This window comes from Aphis gossypii, chromosome X (assembly GCF_020184175.1).
Source record: "Aphis gossypii isolate Hap1 chromosome X, ASM2018417v2, whole genome shotgun sequence".
Taxonomy (NCBI): Eukaryota; Metazoa; Arthropoda; class Insecta; order Hemiptera; family Aphididae; genus Aphis; species Aphis gossypii.
In genome coordinates this window covers 14,749,339-14,772,418 of record NC_065533.1, presented here as the reverse complement: position 1 = coordinate 14,772,418, position 23,080 = coordinate 14,749,339, and the positions used below count along the sequence as shown (strand labels likewise).

General features: G+C 28.8%; 2 protein-coding genes and 1 long non-coding RNA gene across 3 annotated transcripts; 2 read left to right on the top strand and 1 right to left on the bottom strand.

Annotated features, from left to right (window-relative positions):
* Positions 1–11,001: 11,001 nt before the first annotated feature.
* LOC126552369 (THAP domain-containing protein 2-like) lies at positions 11,002–11,854 on the bottom strand. The gene is made up of 4 exons (XM_050207060.1): positions 11,702–11,854; positions 11,408–11,545; positions 11,174–11,248; positions 11,002–11,118 (listed from the first exon to the last, which is right to left on the bottom strand). Exons 1-4 carry the CDS (start codon positions 11,852–11,854, stop codon positions 11,041–11,043), a joined length of 444 nt encoding a protein of 147 aa, XP_050063017.1. The 3' UTR covers positions 11,002–11,040.
* A 3,831-nt stretch (positions 11,855–15,685) lies between these two features.
* On the top strand, positions 15,686–17,024 carry LOC126552729 (uncharacterized). Its single transcript, XR_007606141.1, has 3 exons — positions 15,686–15,824; positions 16,583–16,653; positions 16,757–17,024. It is a non-coding gene; the product is annotated as an uncharacterized LOC126552729 (long non-coding RNA).
* Positions 17,025–18,996: 1,972 nt separating this feature from the next.
* On the top strand, positions 18,997–22,704 carry LOC126552368 (uncharacterized; the record flags this gene model as incomplete). The annotated part of the gene is made up of 1 exon (XM_050207059.1): positions 18,997–22,704. A coding segment is annotated over one exon (657 nt), but the record flags the coding sequence as incomplete, so codon positions are not given.
* Positions 22,705–23,080: the final 376 nt, after the last annotated feature.

Sequence of the window (23,080 nt, the reverse complement as noted above, 5' to 3'; positions counted from 1 at the left end):
GTTTTGATTGGGGACAATTTGGCCTCCCATTTTAATATAGGCGTTATAGCTGAGTGTGAAAAATCAGATATATACTTTGTGTGTTTACCCAAAAACTCTACCCACTTAACACAACCATTGGACGTTTCATTTTTCCGTCCATTAAAGGAGGCTTGGCGTTATTGCCTAAACCAATGGAAAAACAAAAATTCAAGACAAAAGTCAATTCCAAAATCCACATTTCCATCACTAGTTAGTGAGTGTTTAAACAGGATGAATGAGGTTGGAAATATCGCTGAAAACCTTAAGTCAGGATTTAAAGCAACGGGCATTTACCCTTGTAATCGCCAAGTAATAACTGAAAAGCTACCCTAGAATGTGAACAAGAAGTTGTTAATGATACTGTCACTGAATATTTAAAGACACTGAGATATGACAAGACTGAACCTAATCGGTAATAATATAACTAGCCGGATTTAAAGACAGACTTTCTATACATGCTGTTAATAAATGTATTGCGTCCCTATCACTGACCTTACACTTATCTAAAGCTGCCGAAAGTCTAGATGTCATGATTGATTTGGTTGCTCTTTGAACTTCAGATGAACCGGGTATATCTTCAATTTCTTCATATTCTGAATTAATACTACATTCCATGTCCTCCTCTTCCTCGGAACTAGTGAATGCCGGTGTTTCAACTATAATATAATAGTAAAATAATTTATAATATGATCAATGAATATAGTTTATTCAGAATAAGAAACACAGTCGGCGGTCGACTACTGCGCATGGGCGTGGTTACTATATACGGGCAGCTTACAGATAGTGTCTTTGATAGGGATAGACAAACGGGTGTAATCTGACCACCGTCGACGATAACAAGTCGCCGCCGATTGTGTTTCTTATTCTGAATAGACTATAGATAGCTACAATAGGTAATTGAATGTTTTTCAGTATTAAAAATGTATTAATTACCTAGTTCAATATTTGAAAGTTCAGCTTCATATTTTTGTCGTTTTCTTGCCTCTGTATTTTTTCTAATAGTTTGTCTTTTTTCTTTTTTCATAAATTGCATGTCATCTTCTAGCAAACAACCCGGACGACCTGGCATTCTTTGTGAACGTAAAAAAATTCTTTATCAATTTCAATTTTCATTATATTAAATGCATTTGCATGTGCTATGTCAAATAAGTTGTCTAATTTTTTTTCAAACTCTTTAATTTGAGATGTATACGTTTCGCTTTTCCGTTCTTTATGTTTTTCAAGATTTCACCATAATTCATACGACTTTTTTAATTTCTTCATGCAATCTGCTCGATCTTTAATTGGAATTCTTGCTTTTTTCCAGAATATAATACATTCTTCAATAGCTAAATATGCACTTTCTGACAAATTCATTTTCACAATTCGCATATTAAAAAATAAAACTTTCATATAGTCTCTTAGTGTAGGTAGTTTACTGCCGAGAATTTGACTATCCATTGATCCAATCAAATATATTGTCTTTCGTCGTGGCATTTTTAACAAACGTCAAAAATTTTATTTTAATAAATATAAAAAACAATTTAAAATTTTAACTTTAAATAGAAACAATAAAATATCAATAATATCATACACAGCACATGACGTTACGACGATCACGGGTTGACAAACAAATAATCATAAATTCTATGAAAACTATACCATCACATATATATATCGTAATATCTAATAATCGATAAGATAACTGAGTTAATGGACTCAATAACATAGATATTAACTAAAAGGTATATACAATATTCACATGATAATAATTATTTCAGACCAAATTTAATAATAATATATAAATAATTTTAAAAGGTGATGAATTTTCCCAAATAAATCAAATATTTTATATCTTATTATTTATTATATAGCATAATAGATTTACGAAAATTTTGTAAAAACATTTTTTATAGTACTTTATTTGTTCTACAATTTAAGTTCAATACATTTTTATGATAAATCTTATGGTTTTTGAATAAAATACAAAAAACCGTTTAACTACCCTCTGTCCAATTTTTAAGTCACTTGGGGCACGGGAAGGGGATGAGTAATTTTGCTCAATTTTTTTACATATAATTTTTATATGATTATAAAAAAAATGGAAGGGTCCAGCAATAAAAACAGTAATATTTTTTTTTATCATCTACAACTAAAGACCACCCTAATACATATATAACAGAGGATTCAATTTTTCCACCTTATATATGGGGGGAAAAAAGTTTCAGCATTCATCGCACAACCAATGCATGCGAATCTTTCCATAGTAAATTTAATAGTTATTTTGAGTCTCCCCATCCTAATATATTCAAATTTATTGACGTTTTAAAATTAATTCAGACGGAGACTGTAATTTTAATACATAGTTCTAATAAGCCTAAACATGGACGATTAAAAATTAGAGATAAAATAATTTTCATTGATACCCAAATTAAAAAGCTAAATGAAAAAAAAATAATAAATTTTGAGTACCTACAAATATTGGCTAAAAAATATAAGCCTAAGCAATCTTATAAATAATTTTTTTTATATTATATTATTATTATCATACATTTATTTTATTGACTGTTTGTGCCAATATGGCCTTTTTTTTGTTATTATGTTTGTGTTATCTATGTTTTCTTCTGTTATCGTTTTCATGTGCACGTAACGGTGCGTTCCACAGTTGCAGCCTTCGTCGGCTGACGCTTATCAGGCGTTAGTGTGAGACCGGCCAGCTGTGGAATCATTATCAATGTTTTCTTATATTCGGTTATGTTCAAAACTTTAAGTTTTTCATCTAGTCATGCTTTCAGTGTCACAAGGTTTCTAGTTTTTCCATTGTTTATTGTTTTAGTGTGGTGACACTGAAAGACCGTTCTTTTGAGTTTCTTCGTTCTCCTGTTCATTATATGTAAATTCGTTCACTCTATCTTTTTCCGCTGTCCACACCGGTTGTTTTGTGTGTTCAACAACACTAGTTTTCATGTTCTGTTTGCAGTCATCCCAAACCACGTTGTTGTGAATTTTGTGATTCATCGTCTGGTAATTATCGTTCTCTGCAATTTTATTGCCACCATTAATTTGTTGTCCCCAGTTACGTGTGTGAAGTTGGGTGACCAAAGCTAGGTGACTGTTTTTCAGACGAATAGTGATAAGAAACCTTGTATGCGTTGCTGCATTATGTTTAATTCCAGGCGCCAAACATTTATATTGCCATTTCTAAGTTACTTCACCGTTATAAAACACAAGATAGCGCAGCTATGTTGCTAATTTTTATAGCACAGTAAATCGCCAGGTGTTCCCCGTGGAGTCGCCAGTGGCTTTAAAGGAGGGCCGATCATAGGCGGAGATTGGGGGGTGCTCCAAAAAAATCGAAAATATCGAAAGCCCCCCCAAAATTATCAAACATTTTTCATAGTATATAATATTAAAAAAGGTACTTATTTTACAACGATTGACAAAATCTTGGAACTTACAAAATAATATTTTTTCCCGAAATGTTGTCAAAATAAATGTCAATATAATAATTATATACCATAAAAATACTAAAATTTGAGAAAGTCAACTTTTTATTGATCATTATCAAGTAAATCTTCAGTTTTTATTTATAGTATAGTATTATATTATAAATTAATAATTTTTAAAGTGCATAATATTATATAGTTAGTAATTCATATTTAGTAGTTTTGTAATTTAGTAATTTAGTAGTTGATGCGTACTGAAGAGTGAAGGTATGATAGATAATAGAGTGGGGGTGTGGGGGCAAAGCCCCCACGTCTTACTTTGCAAAGCAACATTTAAGCCCCCCCTCAAATTTGATCAAATCTCCGCCTATGGGGCCGATATGTTCAATTGATAATATATATATATATAAGTATAACACTTTTGACCCACCTACATATCCGGATAATTGTTTTCCTTAGGACGCGTAGTCGACGGTAGTCGTGCGTAGTTTTTAATTTTTTTCGTCGAGTTTCCCGGGAGAGTCGAAGAACTTAACCTACATACGTGGAAAGCCGAGAAAATTTCCCATCAGACGTATATATTTAAAAAGGACTCATAGCTTGTTGAGAAAACGAAAACGGCGTACCAACACGCCAGGTGACTGTTTCCCGTAAGACGCGTATCGGGTAGTCGTGCGTAGTTTTTAATTACTTTGTTGTATTCATTTATATTAGCCGCCATTGATTTGCGGCTTCCAAAAATTATTAATGATGATTTACTTAAAGTGCAAATATTATTGAAATATTATACTTACACTCTACGAGAAGTGAATTTGATTATCGTCTATTTTATGTTTAGTTGTATTGGACTGTTCATGTGAGAATTATATTTTAATTGTTTTTGTTTGTTAAGTTTGTTGATGTTTGATATTTTTTATGTTATTTCTTTAGTGTTTGATTTATGTTTAATTCAATTTTGTTTCTTTTGAATTTGTTGGATTTCAGTTTCAGCCTAGGAGGTGTTAATTTATTGATGTATGTTTAATGCTTTTATATGACGTCTTTAGTACGTGCCATCTTTTGTAGAATTATTAAATGCCAGTATTGTAAATACCATATTTTTAACGAAGTCTATTGATGGTTCAGAATCAGTAGATGGCGTCTCACATATCGTTTAAAATTCGAATTTATTTAACCCTTTTGTCGATACTTATTACTCATTGTAGTTATTAGTCATATTATATTTCTGTTAGACTGTTTATATTATTAAATATAATATTATACTATTTGAATTAGTAGCTTTATTTTATATTGTCGATGACTGATGAGTTGCTGCATCCCCTGCATTGAACATATATAATATCATTATTCATTGTAGAAACTATAAATATATTTGATTATAAAGTTATAACTTGTATAAATAATATTTTAATCTTCTAGATTAAATTCTATTATTATAGACGATAACATTCAGTATATATATATTATATCATGATAAAATAAACGTTTATAAAAGTTTTTTTTATCATGTTATATATATTAGTATCAATTTATAATTAAATGTTTTTACATAGAATTCATGACCTTGTAGGCCAACGGACATATTGTTATAACATATAACGTTTATTTTTAGTTGATTAATGATTTCCCAATAAGTCCATTAAGAAGACCCTATACCCGCATTTGGTGTTGTCCGCCTTACACACGCGTAACATAGTAAAAACTGTTAAATTAATAATAATTACATTTTTAATACATAAAAGGTACATGGTTATTAAGGTACATGCACCTTAATAACTAAGTTCTCTATCTAGCTATCAGGATATGTATATCCCAGTAGCGAGTAGGTACAATACTACAATGATTATCACTATTATTATCTTGGGTTCGAACGATATCGAATTTATTACTTTTAACTTCTGGTCTTTATATGTATTTGATAAGTATTATTATGACCATTGACCAGTGCCGTGATCACCTTCAGTGGGGCCAGGCCCGGGGACTAGGGGGGGGGCAGAGGGGTCGCGTCCCCAGGGCCCACAATGTTATGGGGCTCCCCGGACAAAAACTAAGAATTCTAAATATCATTGTCACAAAAAATTAAATTAGGTATTAAAAAAAAGTTATATCGTATAATATTAAATAATTAAGTATGTTTTTGACGTTTTTGTGGAATATAGGTACACTATTTCACTATTACCACAGAATAAAGAAATTACAGATATTACAGTGTGTATTTCTATTCTCGATGGTTGAGTTTGATTAGCGATAGGTTAGGTTCATATATCAATAGTTTTGTTAATAATTTATTATTCGAGTTTTTGTTGTATATAATCTTTTTATAGATTTTTGAGCCCTGTAGCGCGTGTGGGAAATGCCACTATAGTGATTATTCTGTCTGACAGAATAATGCATGACAACTAATAATAATACTTATTGTGTTATTATTTTAAAATTTTAAATAGCTCATAGATATTAGACACATCAACATTTAATTATCTGTACGGGCTATACGAATTTTTTTATTTCATATTTTAATTTGTTCAATTTAGAGAGTATTGGGATCTCAGTAAACCACCATTTGATGCTTCAAATGTGCATAAAATATTAGAATGGTTCGAGGAAACAAAAATAAAAGATGTATTTCCTAATATTTTAATTGCAATTCGATTAAACTTAACAATTCCTGTTGCAAATGGTTCTGCTGAACGGGCATTTGTTTGTTTGGAGTACAATTTTGTTTTTTATATATTTTTACCTGACTTGAAAAATGTTTTGTTTTTACTATCTTTTCTATATTTATATGTATTTAACTAAAAAAAAAGCGGGCAAGTGGGTACCGCTCTGCTGTACATTAGGCGCCATGTGGATCACTATTATACATTATAGGAGGGTTAAATTTGAATACAATGATAATTATCATTGTATACGAAAAACGATTCTGAACGAAGATGATTTTTCAGCCTAGGATATAATTTCCAGTGGTTGGTGAAAAAGGTGGTTTGTATTTTAATGACCTGAATACATCAAAATTTAAGTTATTTTATAATAATTGTAAGCTAAACTTATGAAAAATCTTGTATTAAATTTTCAACAATTAGATACTTATACAAACATTTTTATGAATTATACCTACAAAATAATTTGCAAATATTCATGCTTTTGACGAATTTTTGTCAATATTTGAACTTAAATGCTAATAAAAAAAATTGTGCCTATTTATTCTTATAATTTTTTGATCACTATAAGAATAACTTATGAGGAACTTATGAGGAACCTAACCTAACGTGATCTATAGAGCGTAAATTTGCTATGTTACCCACTTGTAAGACGGAGACAACAATAAATGGTTTTTTGTTTTAATTATAGAAAACTAATAAATACTAAATAGTAAATTTTCAATATTATTTGATTGAAAGCTAAAAAAGTAAAAACCATTTTGATACCTATTTTATGGTTTTATAGAGATGGACTGTGCTGAACTATAGAAGTCTGTTGTGAACAATTTATGTAATATAAATAAAAAAAAAACCTCGAAGAAACTGTTTGAGATGTTACCTAATGTTATACTTTATCGCATAAGCAGAATAACATCTACAGTAAAGCATATGTTATTTATAATAAAGCTTAAATAAATTTAATAACTTGATCCATATTTTTATTTTAAATTTAGATTATTTATAATATTATAATATTTATAATAGTACGTGGTAGTAAAACATTATGCCGCGTGCCTGCGTAAACGTTGAGAATGTTGCTATAGCGTTAGCGTCAATCAATGCCTTATTGGCTATTGCCTTCTGCCTTCATTACTCAATCAGCTTGCGACCTAGGCGCATCGCTTTGCACCGAAAAAAAAAAATCTTAAATAAAGACTGTAAGTACAATACTTCTAGTATTTAATTTATTTAATGTTTTATGTTTCTTTGCACGTATGTTCAATATTAAATTAATTTAATGGTTATAATTAATTTGGTTACATCAATTATAATTTTTGAATATGATTTATTTATAGTAGAAAAAATTACAATTTCACGAAACACATGTTCTAAAAATCAAAATTTAAATAATTTTTTCACCATTCTATATTTCTATAAGTTTATTTGATTGCTTCAATATTTCTCGTGGGACATGCTGTATTTTAAATCAGTGAAAAAAATAGTTTCTTCAAATATTTTTATTTAAATTACATTTGCGTTAGGTACTTAAAATTATTTTTATCACGTTACATTATTATTAAATTATTTTGTAGGTATAATTCATAAAAATGTTTGTATAAGTAGCTAAGAGTTGAAAATTCAATACAATATTTTCCATAAGTTAAGCTTATAATAATTATAAAAGAACTTAAATTTTGATGTATTCAGGCCATTAAAACATAAACCACCTTTTTCACCAACCACTGAAAATTATATCCTAGGCTGACAAATCATCTTCGTTCAGAATTGTTTTTCGTATACAATGATAATTATCATTGGATTCAAATTTAACCCTCCTATAATAATATATAATAGTGATGCACGCGGCACCTAATGTACAACGGAGCGATACCCACTTCCCCACTTTTTTAAGCTTAAAATTACTTATATTATTTATTATTATTATATATTTAACTAATTATTATATTGTATTGTAAAGTAAACACGAATTAAAATAACTAAAATTAAAAATTAATATTATAGTCTGCATATTAATTTTATAAACGTTCCGGTTCGTAAAATTTTCCATTTCAAGCACTGGGTATTGTTAACTATTATCGGAATTGAAAATAATTAATTAGTCTTTTTTTAATTTTTCTGGAATATCTTAACGGCTTGTTTTAGTAATACATTCAAATAAATAAATAATTAACATGGAAGATAACGCGATTATGTGTTACTTCGTAGAAATTACTTTTAAAAAGTAATTGCGTTACTTTAAGTAAAATGTAATGAAATTACTACTGCGTTACATACCTACTGAAAAAGTAATTAGTAATTTGCGTTACGTTACTACCTACCCATTCTGTTTAGTGCATAACTTTTAAAATCATTTTGTCACATTTATTAAATTATGAATAATAAATGAGAACGGCCATTTTCAACTGATGTTTCATATGTATAATTTAAACTTTATGCTAGAATTTAACTTATGTTTAGATGTCAACGTATATATATAATTACGGCGGTGGCCAGAAGGGAGGCGGCAGAGGCGGGGGCAAATGGCCCAACAACAGGATTAGTAAGTTACCAATGAATACACCTACTAATTAGTTTTAGATTCTGAATTTCTGAATGAAGTGATGAATGTATTGATTTTACAATATGTATTTTTAAATTTTTTTTTGTCCGTGTACATGATAAATAGCAAAATTTTATTTTTATTCTTTCAAAATGGTAGACACTTTGATTTCCAACTTCAGTAGCTTTTTCGATAGAAAGGTGAAATTAATGTATTGGGGAGGTCAAAATTAAAATTCTCTGTAATTTTCTTAAGTGCCAAAAAAAAAATTCAGGATAATCGGTAACTTTTAGCATAATTGATTTTGGATTTTGTAACCTAAATCAAATCACTGTTGATACATAACATTTTCACTGAATGTTCATATTAGCGTTTGCTACAAATCTTAAAATTTTCCAAATGTTTTAGTTACTTCAAGCTGTCAATACAATTCTATTCTTTGGGTCAAAAAGTTTGAAAATGTATTTAATACACGGTTCACTATAAATCGATATAATAGCGGTTGGAAAATATTAAAAATATATGCATGGTTTTTTTTTTTAGAACTGTTTAACTTCAAATTTTGACAAAACGCACTAAATTGAAAATTTTCATATTATTTAGTTAAAATATCCTTCACTGACAAATCGTCTTCACTCAGAATCGTTTTTCGTAGGTATACAATTATATTATCATTGAGTTCAAATTTAATACCATCCATTAGGGTAATTCACTTATAACCTACTACACAGCTCTAATTCACTTACTCTCTTTTTATGGTTCTATCTTAATATATTGTATTGTAAATGTAATGGTTGTATCAAGTCAATATCTGTGTCAAGTGTATCAAACCTCACTCGTGTAATAACAACAAATTAACTAAAACGCAAGTGTATACATTTTTTCTTTTATACTTCGCTATTAAAATACTCTTTAAGTACTTTATTGATTTGAACCAATAATGATAAAGCTCTTTTTTTAACTTAATATATAATTTATACCTATTAATGTGTAATCAATGTAACCAGACAAAGATATTAGGGGTGTATCTATTTGTGATTGTCCATTTTTCAGTCCACCTATAGAAAAGAACTTGTTCAACATTTTCATTTGGTATATACCATTTATTGCGTTCACTTTGTATTAATTTCAATTTAAAAAACTACTGATTTTGTTTGTTTTTCATACTTATTATTATAAATTAAACAGTTAGTGATGTTATTTTAGGATTTAGTTACATAGCTTTAATATATTAGATATAACGTCTTGTTTTAAAATAACTTCATTGCTCAAAATCTACTGAGCAAAATTATGTCTCCCAGCAAAATATGGGCTTCCTGAAATTAGGTATTTAAATTTATCATGGATATGTTTTAATTTCAATTCTTTTGATCTTCTAGAATGCAATTTTTGCCAAAAAATGGCCATAAAGCTGCTGACTGCCGGCATAATCGGTCAGCAGCAGCAGCAACAACAAAACAAGATGCTGCCAATGTGGCAGCACAAAAAGCGGAGAGGGCGAAAAAGGCAGCAGAGGCAGCTTTAGCCTTGGCTGAAAAGCTTCAAGCTGAGGCTGCAAAGCTTGAAGCCGAGGCTAATGCTGCCTCTGCTGTCTCTGCTGGCAGCAGCACCACCAGCACCACCACAACAAATTGATAAAACTAATAAAATTAATAAAAAAAAAAAAAGAAATAAAAAAATATTTAATATAAAATATATGTTTTTATTTCCTGGTCATAAATTTAAATTTAACATTAGTGTTTGTCATGGTTAATATAATCATTAATAATTATATGATAATCAAAATAGTCATAACCAACATTCATCAATATCAAAGAGTAACTTCTTGTCAGCGTACTATATGCAGGAAGAGGATATTTAGTTTCCCTAAGATGCTCATAACCATGGACTCCCAAGGCAAACCTCATTTTGAAGCCCATTACTATAGTGTCATTGGTCCACTTCCGAGTGGGTGTACTTAAAGCAGGTATCTGATCATCATTAAGGAATTGGTGTAACAATTCATTAGCTTTCTTAACTTTGGTCTGTAAGTGTTCAACTTCCAGCTGAACTAGCTTGTTTTCTTCTTCAACCTTTTCAAGTTCTTTAATTTCTTTTTTCATGTGGTCATTCTCATCTTTTAGGCGATTCATTTCAGCTCTATTTTTTTCAAGTTCTTCCTGCAAAGCAAAAGAAAACATTGAACAAATAGAACCATGTGTAAATATAAAAATATAATGTATAATTTAAAGTTTGTATTAATTATGTATATAAATTCATAATTTAAATTAACACTTCTTTGCCTATAACCTTCAAACTTTACATGTACCTTATTAAAATTACATAAATCAACATATATCAAATATTTAAACCGCAAAATGATAAATATTATAATTTATTAGACTTACTATTGGATCTAGTGACAAACATTCCTCTCCAGGCAGCTAACAGGTTCAGAGTAATTCTCACTGATGGTAACATTGCTTTCTATTGACTAATATATAAACAAGATTAAAATTAAAGATAAAACAATTTAAAATTTAACTTACTGTAGCCTGTGATAATCGTTTTTCAGTCGAAGATACATTTTTCTTAAGATTATCACTACTCAAATTTCCTATAGTCTGTAAAATAAGTAATAAACACAACATTAAAACATTAAAATACATTAAAAAGATTAAAATTATTACCAATAATAGTAATACATTTTCATATATAATTTAGATAACAAAGCTACTATTCTGTACTTAAAATAATTTGTTTTAATAATGGTATACCTATACCTTATACAAGGATTTTATTTTGGTCTCCAACATGCGAGGGGGATTGGGCACATCAAAGAGTGTTGGAATTGCATTTGATTTTAGTTTCTTTAAACCATCCAGACGATGCTGTTCGAATTGGTTTTCCTCAAAATGAATCTATTGAAATAAGCATAAGATATGAAATTATTTTCTGATCTTATTATAGGTAGGTACTTCTTATAAGTATAATATAATATATTAATGTATGGAGTAAATTATAGAAGATATATTATAACATAAATTATTATACCTACCTTAAACTAAAAAACTTACTTCACACAACTCCGACGACTCTGTAGGTACCCATTTATCACGGCGACAATTTTGAAGCCAAATTTTTCGTCTTGAAATATCTTTGGGAAATCGAAATAAACGAATACCTTTTCTTCGGGAATTCGAACAGTTTACAGCGGTACATCCGCCCATCTTATTTAGTTTCTTTTATTAACTTGGATCCACTCATAAAAATTAATTTCACTAGACTTAAGCAGTCAAGACTAACAAAAAGTCAAAAAATATTCTGATTTAAAAGCATTGACATTACATTTTTCATTATTTTTCCTATATTGATAAGTGATAACTGGTGAGTTGTGTCGCAAAATGGCGGGTGATTATACCTACTTCTATAGTGCCCTAACCAAGGTTTATAGATTATAGTATAATCTATAAACCTTACGATAGTGTGATAACAGTATTTAAAAAAACCAGACAGTAAAAAAAAACGGTTTATATCAGTAAAAACGAAAACGGTTTATATCACTATCATGGATGAAAAATGTCATATCCACTTGGCTTGGAATAAACAACAAATTACACTATCACTTGCCGCTAAATTAAATAATATTTAAATTTTTATTTTGTTTAATATTTTATTACTCTTGCATTAGTTGATTAATTGATTAATTACAAATGGACAATTTTTAATTAAGCAAAATTTATGTGTACATACATAGTAGTGTTATAAGAGTATAACATAATGACATCAAACATCAAATTTTAATCATGTTGGGTGCATAGTTTTAACAGAAATTATAGTAGTTTGAACTTAATAGATTACTATAATACCTAATTTATTATATATCTAATAGATGCATATTTTAGTATAATAGTATAATAACAGTTAATTTATTAGATATTTTAAGACTATTCAAGTCATACATTATACTTAATAATTAGGTACATTAATGGAGATAAATAAATAAAAACAGTAACAGAAAATATTATCATTGAAATTAAAATATATTTGGTATAAAAATGATATAAAATATTACTGTTATTATATTACAATATATTAGTAATTTTAAAAATAAGTTATTAGGGAAAAAATAGTAGTATGTGGTAGTAAGGTTTTAGTTAAGTACTTTAATTTAAAAAACATTTTTGTCAGTTATAGCTAGAGACTGGATTTATGTGTTCAAAAAACCTAGGAAGTATGCATTATGTTCTTATTCTGTAGAATATACCCTATAAAATAATAAATATGTAAAAAAAAATGTATTTTATTTTCATTATTTTTAACATAATTTATAAAGTATACAAGATTGATGTTCAACCATAGTTTTTAATCTTAAAATCAATACACAGCAATTTTAAGCGATTAATACTATAACAGGTTCACAACTATAAATACTATTTTACTATAAAATTTAACATAACAATATTGCATAGTATGCATTTAAAAACCATTTATATGCAATGAAAAATCAAAATACAAAATTAATACTTATGGTATTCAAAATTAATGTTATAAAATAGTATCTATCACATTTATATTAGTATAAAATATAAATATCTAATTGATATTTTGTCTTTTTACTTTAATTTAAGTAAATAATAGCTAATAATATATAATATGTTTTTTTTTTTTTGTGATATTTTTGCCCTTTTACTATTAATTCTTATTGGCGCTAACCTCAAACAATTTTTTTTATTTTTCTTACTACTTTTTGTTCTGTATCTTCTAGATGCTTAAACAAGGCTGTATCTATAAAATATAAAAACATTATTACACAACAAATTATGTCAATAAACACAGATGGTAGAACATGCAAATAACTTTTAAACTGTTACTTACACGCACTACAAATTTTTCAACAACCTTTCACATGTACTAATAAAGAATTTACTTCATCAGACAGGGTGAGAAGAAGAAGCTCTACTTCTATAACGAATTGAAACAGTATCTTAATTATATGCTTTATTAATATTAAGTGAGGGAGTTGAAATTAAGAAGGCGGATGTTTGAAAAACAAATGTATCATCTATTTACCATAAAATGAGTTTTAAGACTTGTGTACAAACCGACCTCTATGCAAAATTATATGCAAAAACGGTTTACCGTGAAAACTGACAATTTCGCAATTTGGGAAATCACGTTTAGGTACCAGCTGTTTCCCGGGAAAACCGCGAGAGATAGGACGAAAATCATAAGAGATTAAATTGATCCCTATAGGGTACTTCGTAAGTTCTATAATTTAGATTTTTCGAAAACGAGTTATTTAGGTTTTTTGAAAACATCGTACACGTCAAATGGCTTTTAAAAAATAAAAGTTTTAAATAATGACTTTTTGGAAAAATGAAAAACTGATCCTAGTGTAGAATCCCTCGGAGAACAAATCGACCTCTATGCAAAATGTTCGTTCGGCCATCGGTTTACCGGGAAAATTGACAATTTCGTAATTCGGAAAATCGCGTTTTCCAGCTGTTTCCCGGGAAAACCGTCATAGATAGGACAAAAATCATAAGAGGTAAAATTGATCACCGTAGGGTACTTTGTAAGTTTTAAATTTAGATTTTACGAAAACGTGTTGTTTAAGTGGCATATAAACAAAAAGTTCAAAATAATTATTACTTAAAACATTAAACAGACGTATATACCATAAGGAAACTTATGGTAATACGAAAAATAACTTTATGTGTTATTCAACTTTTTGCTTCTCAGATTACGGGTGAAATAATGGTCGTAGGTACTTCGACCATAGACCCTTTTTGAATTGTCGTACGCTAAAATACCAGAATCTCGAGTTTCATAGTGATCGATCGAAAATTCAAAATCCAAAAAACACGTTACTACGTAATTTTCTAAGTACAAAAAACATACGAAAAATCATAACTCCCGAACCACAAGTCGCATAACGTCGATCTCGGAGCCCATCGATTCGGCGCAAAGTCCTTTATAATATTCAATTACAAAAACGGTTTGTTGCGCCCAAATCTTAGTGCCCATTCCAAAAAAACCGAAAAAAATGTAAATTTTGAACTTTTGAAGCCCCAAATTACAGGGAAAAACGGCTTCTACGGTCTCGACACAAGACGCCACATTTGATCACCGACCTTCAAACTACCCAGTTCCCGAGTTTCAGAAACATTGTACTAAAATTAAACATTTTCAAAAATACACCTAGGGGGGGGGGGTGTTCAAAGACCCTCGACTTCGGGAATGCGTCTTAGAAGAGCCTAAACCAAAACGTTTGGTGAAGCAATGGTCCCCCTAAGTTGAAACCTGTCCGAAAAATACTAGATTGTCTAGATTAGGTACCTACCTATTTGTGTATTTATATTATATTAAAATACAGTATTTGTAATTAAGGTGATTTGTTTTGAATGAAGGAAAACGATTTTTGTTATCCGACAACTTAGATTTACTTTTAAACTTTCAAACGATAAGTAAATAAGAATCGTGGGTGAAGGACTTAGTATTTTAACAGAAGCAAGCTGCAAATGGTATTGTGACTAAAATTTGAACCTCTGTACTTGACTATTTTATAGTTTTATGCAGTTATATGTTTATTTTTTTATGCATACATAATAACTTAATTTATGACAAGTCTCAAAACCTTTAACGCTGAACAATAGGTATAGTAATTACAAAATAACAAGGGTAAATATTATGTTTTCTATTCAGAATTATTGTGGTCGTCCATTTGCGGACGATATTAATCACACATAAGAGAACGAGAAATTGTGAACCCAAAACTTTATCGGTAGAGAAATTTATGAGGATTCCATTTAAGTGGTCAGTGTAACAAATCTTCCAGTAGTTAAATATATAGCTTTCAAAAAGCATAAAAAAACCAAAAAACAATACAAAATTTGCTTTATCAATTATTATAGATTATAGATTAGTATAACCATGGTTGTATATAGTTATAGAAGGTTACCATTTCAAATCTTAACCAATATATGAGGTTATTAATTTATTTTTTATTGTTTTTAATTTCATGATAAAGAAAAAATGATTATTAATTATTTATTATCAATTTTGATATTTTTGATTTAATTTTTAAGTATTTAAAGTATTTTACATTTTTTGTTTTGTTTAATTGAATAATAATTTCACTACAGTGTACAGTATACAAATTTCAAATCTAAACAGTTCTCCTTAGATGTGGTTTTTGTAAGTCGTTCATAGTTATTGGCTATTGGTTATCATTTGTGTATTCTGTAGATTTTATATACTATTGAAGTATACCTACTCTATAAGCACACCACTATAACACAAGGATTTTTGCTATATTATATTGGAACAAACTTTGTGTGGAGAATGAATAATATATTGATTATAGTATAGTAAATACAAATAATTATATATTACATACGTTATTATATCATATCAATTTTATATTATTTATCCATTATTTAATAATGAATAAAAATATGTAATATATTTTATTATAAATATAAATATTTTTATTATTGTATATTATTATATAATTATAAATATAAATATATATTATTTAATAATATATAAATAATATAAAATTGATATGATATACTATAAAACTACAGCAATAAAGACAATTTATTTTACATCATGCTAAATATTAAATTAACTAAATGTTGAACCCAAGGCAAAACAATCAAACATAATTAATAGACTAGAGTGATATGTCACAGATTTGCCAGGACACAACTGATTTTCAACCCATTGTCTTGAGGAAGTGTCTTAATGAAATGTCCCGGATAACAAATTTTGGTTGTTGGTATATGGTTAAAAATTATTGTCTATTTTATAAAAATATCAATTCATAATTATATAAAATATTTTTTAAATTATTATTTCATGTATAAATGATTATTCATTTATAACAAAAATCTAGTTTTAAAATAATTGTGGTGTAATTAAAAAAATATATTATTAATTATTTTGTTAAGATAAGACACAAGCAAAAAACAAGACAATAAGAAATCAGTAACCATAGCACAAGCATTACACATAAAATCAAGTAACTAATAATTAATACTAAATAATTATATATTTGTATTTCAAGGCGGTTTATTTATGAATACTATATTTTATGAATTACTAATCCTCAATCTGTCATGTAGACTCTCTGAGTTTAAAAACGCTGTGGGAGAACCTTAAGAGGAAGGATGAGGTGGCAATTGCTGCGCAAACGGATAACCTATATGACACAGGTACATACACTATGAACATATCGATGTAAACAAATGTGTCGTTTTTACAGGAGGAGGTAAACCAAAACAATTATAGCTGATCCTATAGTCAAAACAGTTGTGCTAAATCGACCATATGTTGAACCATTCTGTAACATGTATGATGACAACGCAAATTCTAAATTCTAAATCAAATAATCATAGGCAAGTTAATTTACTTATGAATACTATTATTATTTTAATAGCAGTTACAATGTTTATTAATATTTATATGTTAAACCTATAACTGATGACTTCTAAAATAAAATAAGCTAAAAAATTGCTTGGGCCTGAACAACATAGAAAATCAAGTTTGTAGTCTAGTACTTGGTCTTAGTTATTCTCCATAGGTTATCTTTTTCATATGAACATATAGGTATTTTGTTCTTTTAATAACTAATTCTTCTTACATATTAATAAATTATAAATTAAATAATTAAAACACTAAATGCCGTCCCACTTTAAAATATCAGACTGCGGACTGTCAGTTATGCATAAACAAATTAAATGCATGACTGGTGTGGTTACAAATTGTGTTTTAAAGCTATATCTGTTGACTGTGATCAAAAGACATACAAATTACTGTTTAGGTTTGACTCACCTTATATTAAAAGTACCTGAAATAAAATTAGTTTGATATCTAGTTTAAGAAACTTTTGGTGCTAATTTCGTCAAATGATTAGTTTTTTTTCCACATTAAATCTTAGAACCAATTAAAATGTTGTAATAACAAATTGAGTTTTTGACAAAACCATGTTTTTTTTTTCTTAACGCGTATAATATTACTTATTACGCTATCTGTTATAGCCTTTTCTAGTGCAGTCAAATCTCGATAACTGAATACTGAAATTTTTGTTTACCCTTTGAAGTCTATATAATATTATTTATATTATATTCTGTGTATAATAATTGTGTCGTATAATACCTACTCAAAAAATACATTTTTATTTCCTTTGAGATTCGAGTGATTAAGACAATACTGTACCAGAAATTTGTCATTATCATTATTTATCTTATTATGATTTAGCTAATGTTCTTAACAAGGTAATTTTTCTTAATAGTCAAGCTAATCAAAATTAGTAATTTAATTATAATATTCATATGCAATTTGTAACGTGCTATTACTCTATAGTCTATATGTTGTATATAATTTTTCAATCCATTTTATCTATTTTTTTTGTTTTATGTTACATCATTTTTGACACAATAAACAAAAGAAATCATTAATTGCATAATCAACAATTCTGTTTTCTTTAGGAATGCAATTAATGGCTATCCAGCGACAACACAGAGAACATGATACCCATTCTACATATTCATCATCCGGTTGACAACGATGCTTATCTGAGTGCCAGTTGCAGTATAAACATATATTTGTCATATCTTCAGAATTCTCTAAGAGATAAGTTTTTATATATTCTCTGTGAAGGTTAGGATCAAACTCTAAACTGAACTTAGAACTGTCCATAATTTTAAATGCATAATATATAATATAAACTCCACAATTAAATGCATCTTCTTGTTTTGGAACGTTTTCAACAGGGCATAGAATAGATGTTAATAAAGGACATTGTTGTGTATCATCACCGTAGATAACATCTGATTTCAATATTTCAAATACCCTATTGAAACGACCTTTAGATATTCGACCATCTGTGTCATATGGATTAATCGGGTCCATGATATAACACTGTCTGACTTTGAAATTTATAAAGACTATAATCCAGTGAGAATTTTTAACTAACCATGGCAGAATAACCATACTATCCTTAGTGAAAGTAATTTTGTTATACTCTTCTCCAATTTCTTTTTTTTCCATCAGCCATGTCACATCATTGCACGATAAAATATGAGTGTTTTTTAAATCCAGCTTAAAAGCATACGACAACAAACAAATATCTATAACAAAGTTACACAACCAATTTTTTCCAGATAATGAATCAAAATCTGAGATGTGCAGATCGGTCATGATGTTACAATTTTTATCACTAGATAATAAATAACTATATTTTCCAACTAGATAGTCTTTATTTTTTGGCATCTTTATTCGTTTATAGTATGTCAAATCTTTAGGGAGCATATTTTGGTGAAAATCTTTAGATTACACTGGTAGTTGAAACGGAGTTTTATAACTGCCAGGTGTCGAAATCGATTTCATTAAACAATCATCGTCGAATGGCTTACTTAAATCATGTACAACCACGTCGTTGTTAAAAGGCTCATCAACAGTGAACCTAGTCTCATTGTCACATTTGATGACCACAATGCTTTCAATACCATCGACCACTTTGGGTGAAAGATTATTTTCATCAGCTACAGAGATCGAAGACCTTGGGATTTTTAACGACAAGGCTGTGAAAGGACGGTACTTAGTGGGTTGGAGATGTTTGTGTTGTTTCTCTTTTTTTCCCCAACTTTCTATTGCGTCCAAATGGTTATGTCTAGAAATTTCTGAGATTTTTCTTTTCCTATTCACTTTGGTATTTATCTGCCTAGATTCATTGTCAAAATCTAATGCACGCGTACAAGTTTTTTTTCTAATATTATACTTTATTTGTTTGTGTGCATTCATCACACGCTCTCTCATAAGTCTTAAAAACCGACCGCACTTCCACCTTCGGTCACCATCAAGTATGTCAACTTTTACAGTTTTAAACCAAGATTCAACGGTAGCATTACTCTGGCGGATTTCAATGCCATTGTTGAGTTTATTATTCATAATAGGTGTCCACAGTGCTAAGAAAGGTACACACTTGACTATAAACTCGTGTAAATATGATTCATCGTAATATTCATTGCTTATATTTTCATTATTTACAGAACAATGGGGCAAGACGCTAGATTTTACATGTTCTTTGATAGACTGAAATCTACAGTACATCATAGACTTATTTGTGTCGGATTCGCATAGAAATTTATTTATTTCATCTGAATAATCTTTGCCTTCGTTGTTTGATTCATTCAACAGTTGGTGGTTAACATTACACTTGTCTCTCATTGTATTAATAGCATTTTTAGTTTCTCCTGTACTACATGGAGACAATAATATTAATGAAAATATTTTAAGCCAATTTTCAATATCCTGCAAACTCTTTGCATTAAACAGTAAACATATCCAATCGATAACATTATTTCTTTTCATCTTTTCTACAGTCTTATTGTGATTTGTCTCAGATTGAAAGTATGTATATACATGGTTTACTATGATTTTTGTGTAATGATTTACACAGATGTTAATGATAGTGACATTAGACCCATCAAAATTTTCAACCAATACTCTGTAACACCAGTTAAGATAATCAAATATGGAAGTAAAACCATTCCATCCTATACACAATGCATTCATTTGTGCATAACTGAAATCTGTCACTATGTTTGTGAATACAGGCCAAGGCAGTTTGTGTTTCAAAACAAATGCTTTGAAAGCGTTCAACCATTGTGAAATTGCAACTATATCGTGTGCTGAACTAATCATCTCTACAACGGGACACGTTACACTCGAATTCCTAGGTAAAGGTACATTTACCACTAGAACATAGTAAAGTACTCTTTTGGTGTTCTTGTCAATTTTCCTGACCAATGTACCAGTTGCATCCAAATAACCAGTTACTGATTTTTGATTTTTAATTAGTTTTTTTAGTATGTCCAACTGTTCTTTACTATAGCAGTGTACAGACGGTATACCTACATGCTGTACAAAGTTGCTTTCTTTATCGTTACACATCAATAGAATATCATGAAAATCATCTTTATCATAATCATCAGCAGTCTAGGCCTCTGATCTGATTTTTCTAATGACATCATCTGATTTAATACCTTGCAAATTGCCACAACTCAATTGAGTGGGTGATGCCAAGTCAACAGTGTCTGACCTGAAGGAAAACGCTTTAGTCTTTTTTAGCACTTCTTTGTTCAAATCTCGCTGAAACCCTTTTACGTGATTTGTGAGACCATCATCATCTGGATTGTGATGATAATTCAAACCAGAACTATAGATATTTGCTACGAACGTTCCATTTGCAAGCTGGACTTTAATCCTAAAAGTCTTACACCCCTCATGGCTACAATACATGTACACATTGCAATGACTTTTAAAATATCTGACCATTTTCGCATTAATAACACATGTATTGTTCACAGTTCTAATGCGCTTTCTGAACATAATAGGATATTTTGTTTTGTCCAAACGGGTTTGACTTTTGAAGTTTGTATAGTTCATAAGGGACCATTCTTCAAATGAAAATTTGAAAGATCCTTCAAAAAACACAAAATCATGGTTTTCATACTGTTTAGGAAATTGATTTTTTGTTTTTAGAGGTAGAACAATGCCAGACTTTACAGGTGTTTTCTTATAATAAGCATTCCTGAGGGGGCTTGGTACATGTTTTCCGTTTGTTATTTTACTTGGGGTAACAAACACAGATTCATCATTCATGTTTTCTGGTAAAATTGGAGTACTACTAGGTATTAATGGATCTCTCTTAGTTTGAATGAAATCAATTTCTGCCGATGAATTTGTATATTCAAATGATATATCATTGTCATTATGCAAAAGTTCAGACTCTGTGTGCACAGTATAAGAAGAACAATTTTTAAAAATATCAGCATCATTATCAGAGTTTTCATTAAAACAAAAACTATTTGTATCAATTATATTGTCTGTGTTATCCATTTGTAAACACGATGATGACAGATTGAAATACTTTTTACATTGTTTGTACACTTTATATCTGTTAACTTTATTTATTGTAACTTTAATGTGTCCACATATGTTGGATAGAGTTGTGTAATTATAATTTACAAAATCGTTAGCCGTGTAATTACAATACTCAATACATTTTATTATTTTATTATTATTAAATTCTGATTTATTAGCTATAACATCACAGTTCATAGTTTCAATACACTTTCGAAGAGATGAATTTTTTCTTTTAATAGCATTCACTATAGATTTTTTCAAATTGTGATCATTACCTTTCTTAAAAATGGTCATGCAAATATTACTTACACAACTATCTGAAACCGAGACATTTTCAAAATTTAATTCTGGATATTCGGTGTTAATATAATGAGCTACCTCTTTCAATTTATCTTTTAAACTCATTTTTAACCTTATAAATTATTACTTACAGTGTCTGAAACAGTAATTCTTAGACACTTTTGATTGTCTGAAACAGTAATTCGTCGACAGTTTTGAGCGTCTGAAACAGTAATTCGTCGACGGTTTTGTGTCTGAAACAAAAATTCGTCGACACTTAAAGCTGTCAGAGTCTATACTCCTCGGACAGCTACAACAAACTACAACTAAAACTAAAAAATTAAAATTAAACGAAATAAAAAAATTAAAATTAAATGAAATAAAAACAATGTTAAAAATAAAACACAATAAAAAACTAACAATATTATATATTTATAACAATTAAATGTTTATAATGAACACTGTATAATAACAAAATTGAAAACACGAGGAATAATTCGAATAGTAAATATTTCTAACAATTAAATGTTTAGAATTAACACTTGAAGAATACCGCAGAAACACCGAAGTGAATTCGCAAGGAAAAAACTGCGGAAAACCAAATTGAAAGCGCGAGGAAAAAATCGGAGAAATACAGAATAGAAAACTTGAATAAAAACCTGGATCACTTGTGCCTGTAAATACATACATTTTAATTAATGTAATTAACAATAAATATTACTGCATACAATAATATTTTACACTTTAAGAAATCATCATTAAACTTGTGACAATGCGACACTGACACACATGTACAAATACAACACAATATTATAAAAATATAAATATATTAAAGACATGATTATTTTAAATTGAAAAAAAAGTATGAATCGTTTACAAATTATTATTACTAGGAAAACAAACACTAATTTTAATAAAAATCTTCATATTGTACAAATATTGTAATACATGTGCTGACGATTGTCACTTTTTCAAATATTGCATATTTAAACAAAAAATATTAGACAGGTATGATTTTAATAATTAAAATAAGGATTTAAGCCTAAAAAGGATCCAATAACACTGAGTGATGATAAATTAAATATTGCTATCTTGTGTATAATAGTGAATGTAGACAGTAGACTGCATGAAACCTGAAAACAGATGAAAAAAATAAATATATTGGGAAATTATATTCTAAGAGAACAGATTATATTTACTTGTTTCTAGACCATTCATAAATGGAAATCTTGTCATTC

Coding starts and splice junctions, on each gene's coding strand:
- LOC126552369 (XM_050207060.1), bottom strand. CDS start 11,854: ATGGGCGGATGTACCGCTGTAAACTGTTCGAATTCCCGAAGAAAAGGT. Junction 11,546..11,701: donor AGTCGTCGGAGTTGTGTGAA/GTAAGTTTTTTA, acceptor TTATTTCAATAG/ATTCATTTTGAGGAAAACCA. Junction 11,119..11,173: donor AACGATTATCACAGGCTACA/GTAAGTTAAATT, acceptor TTTATATATTAG/TCAATAGAAAGCAATGTTAC.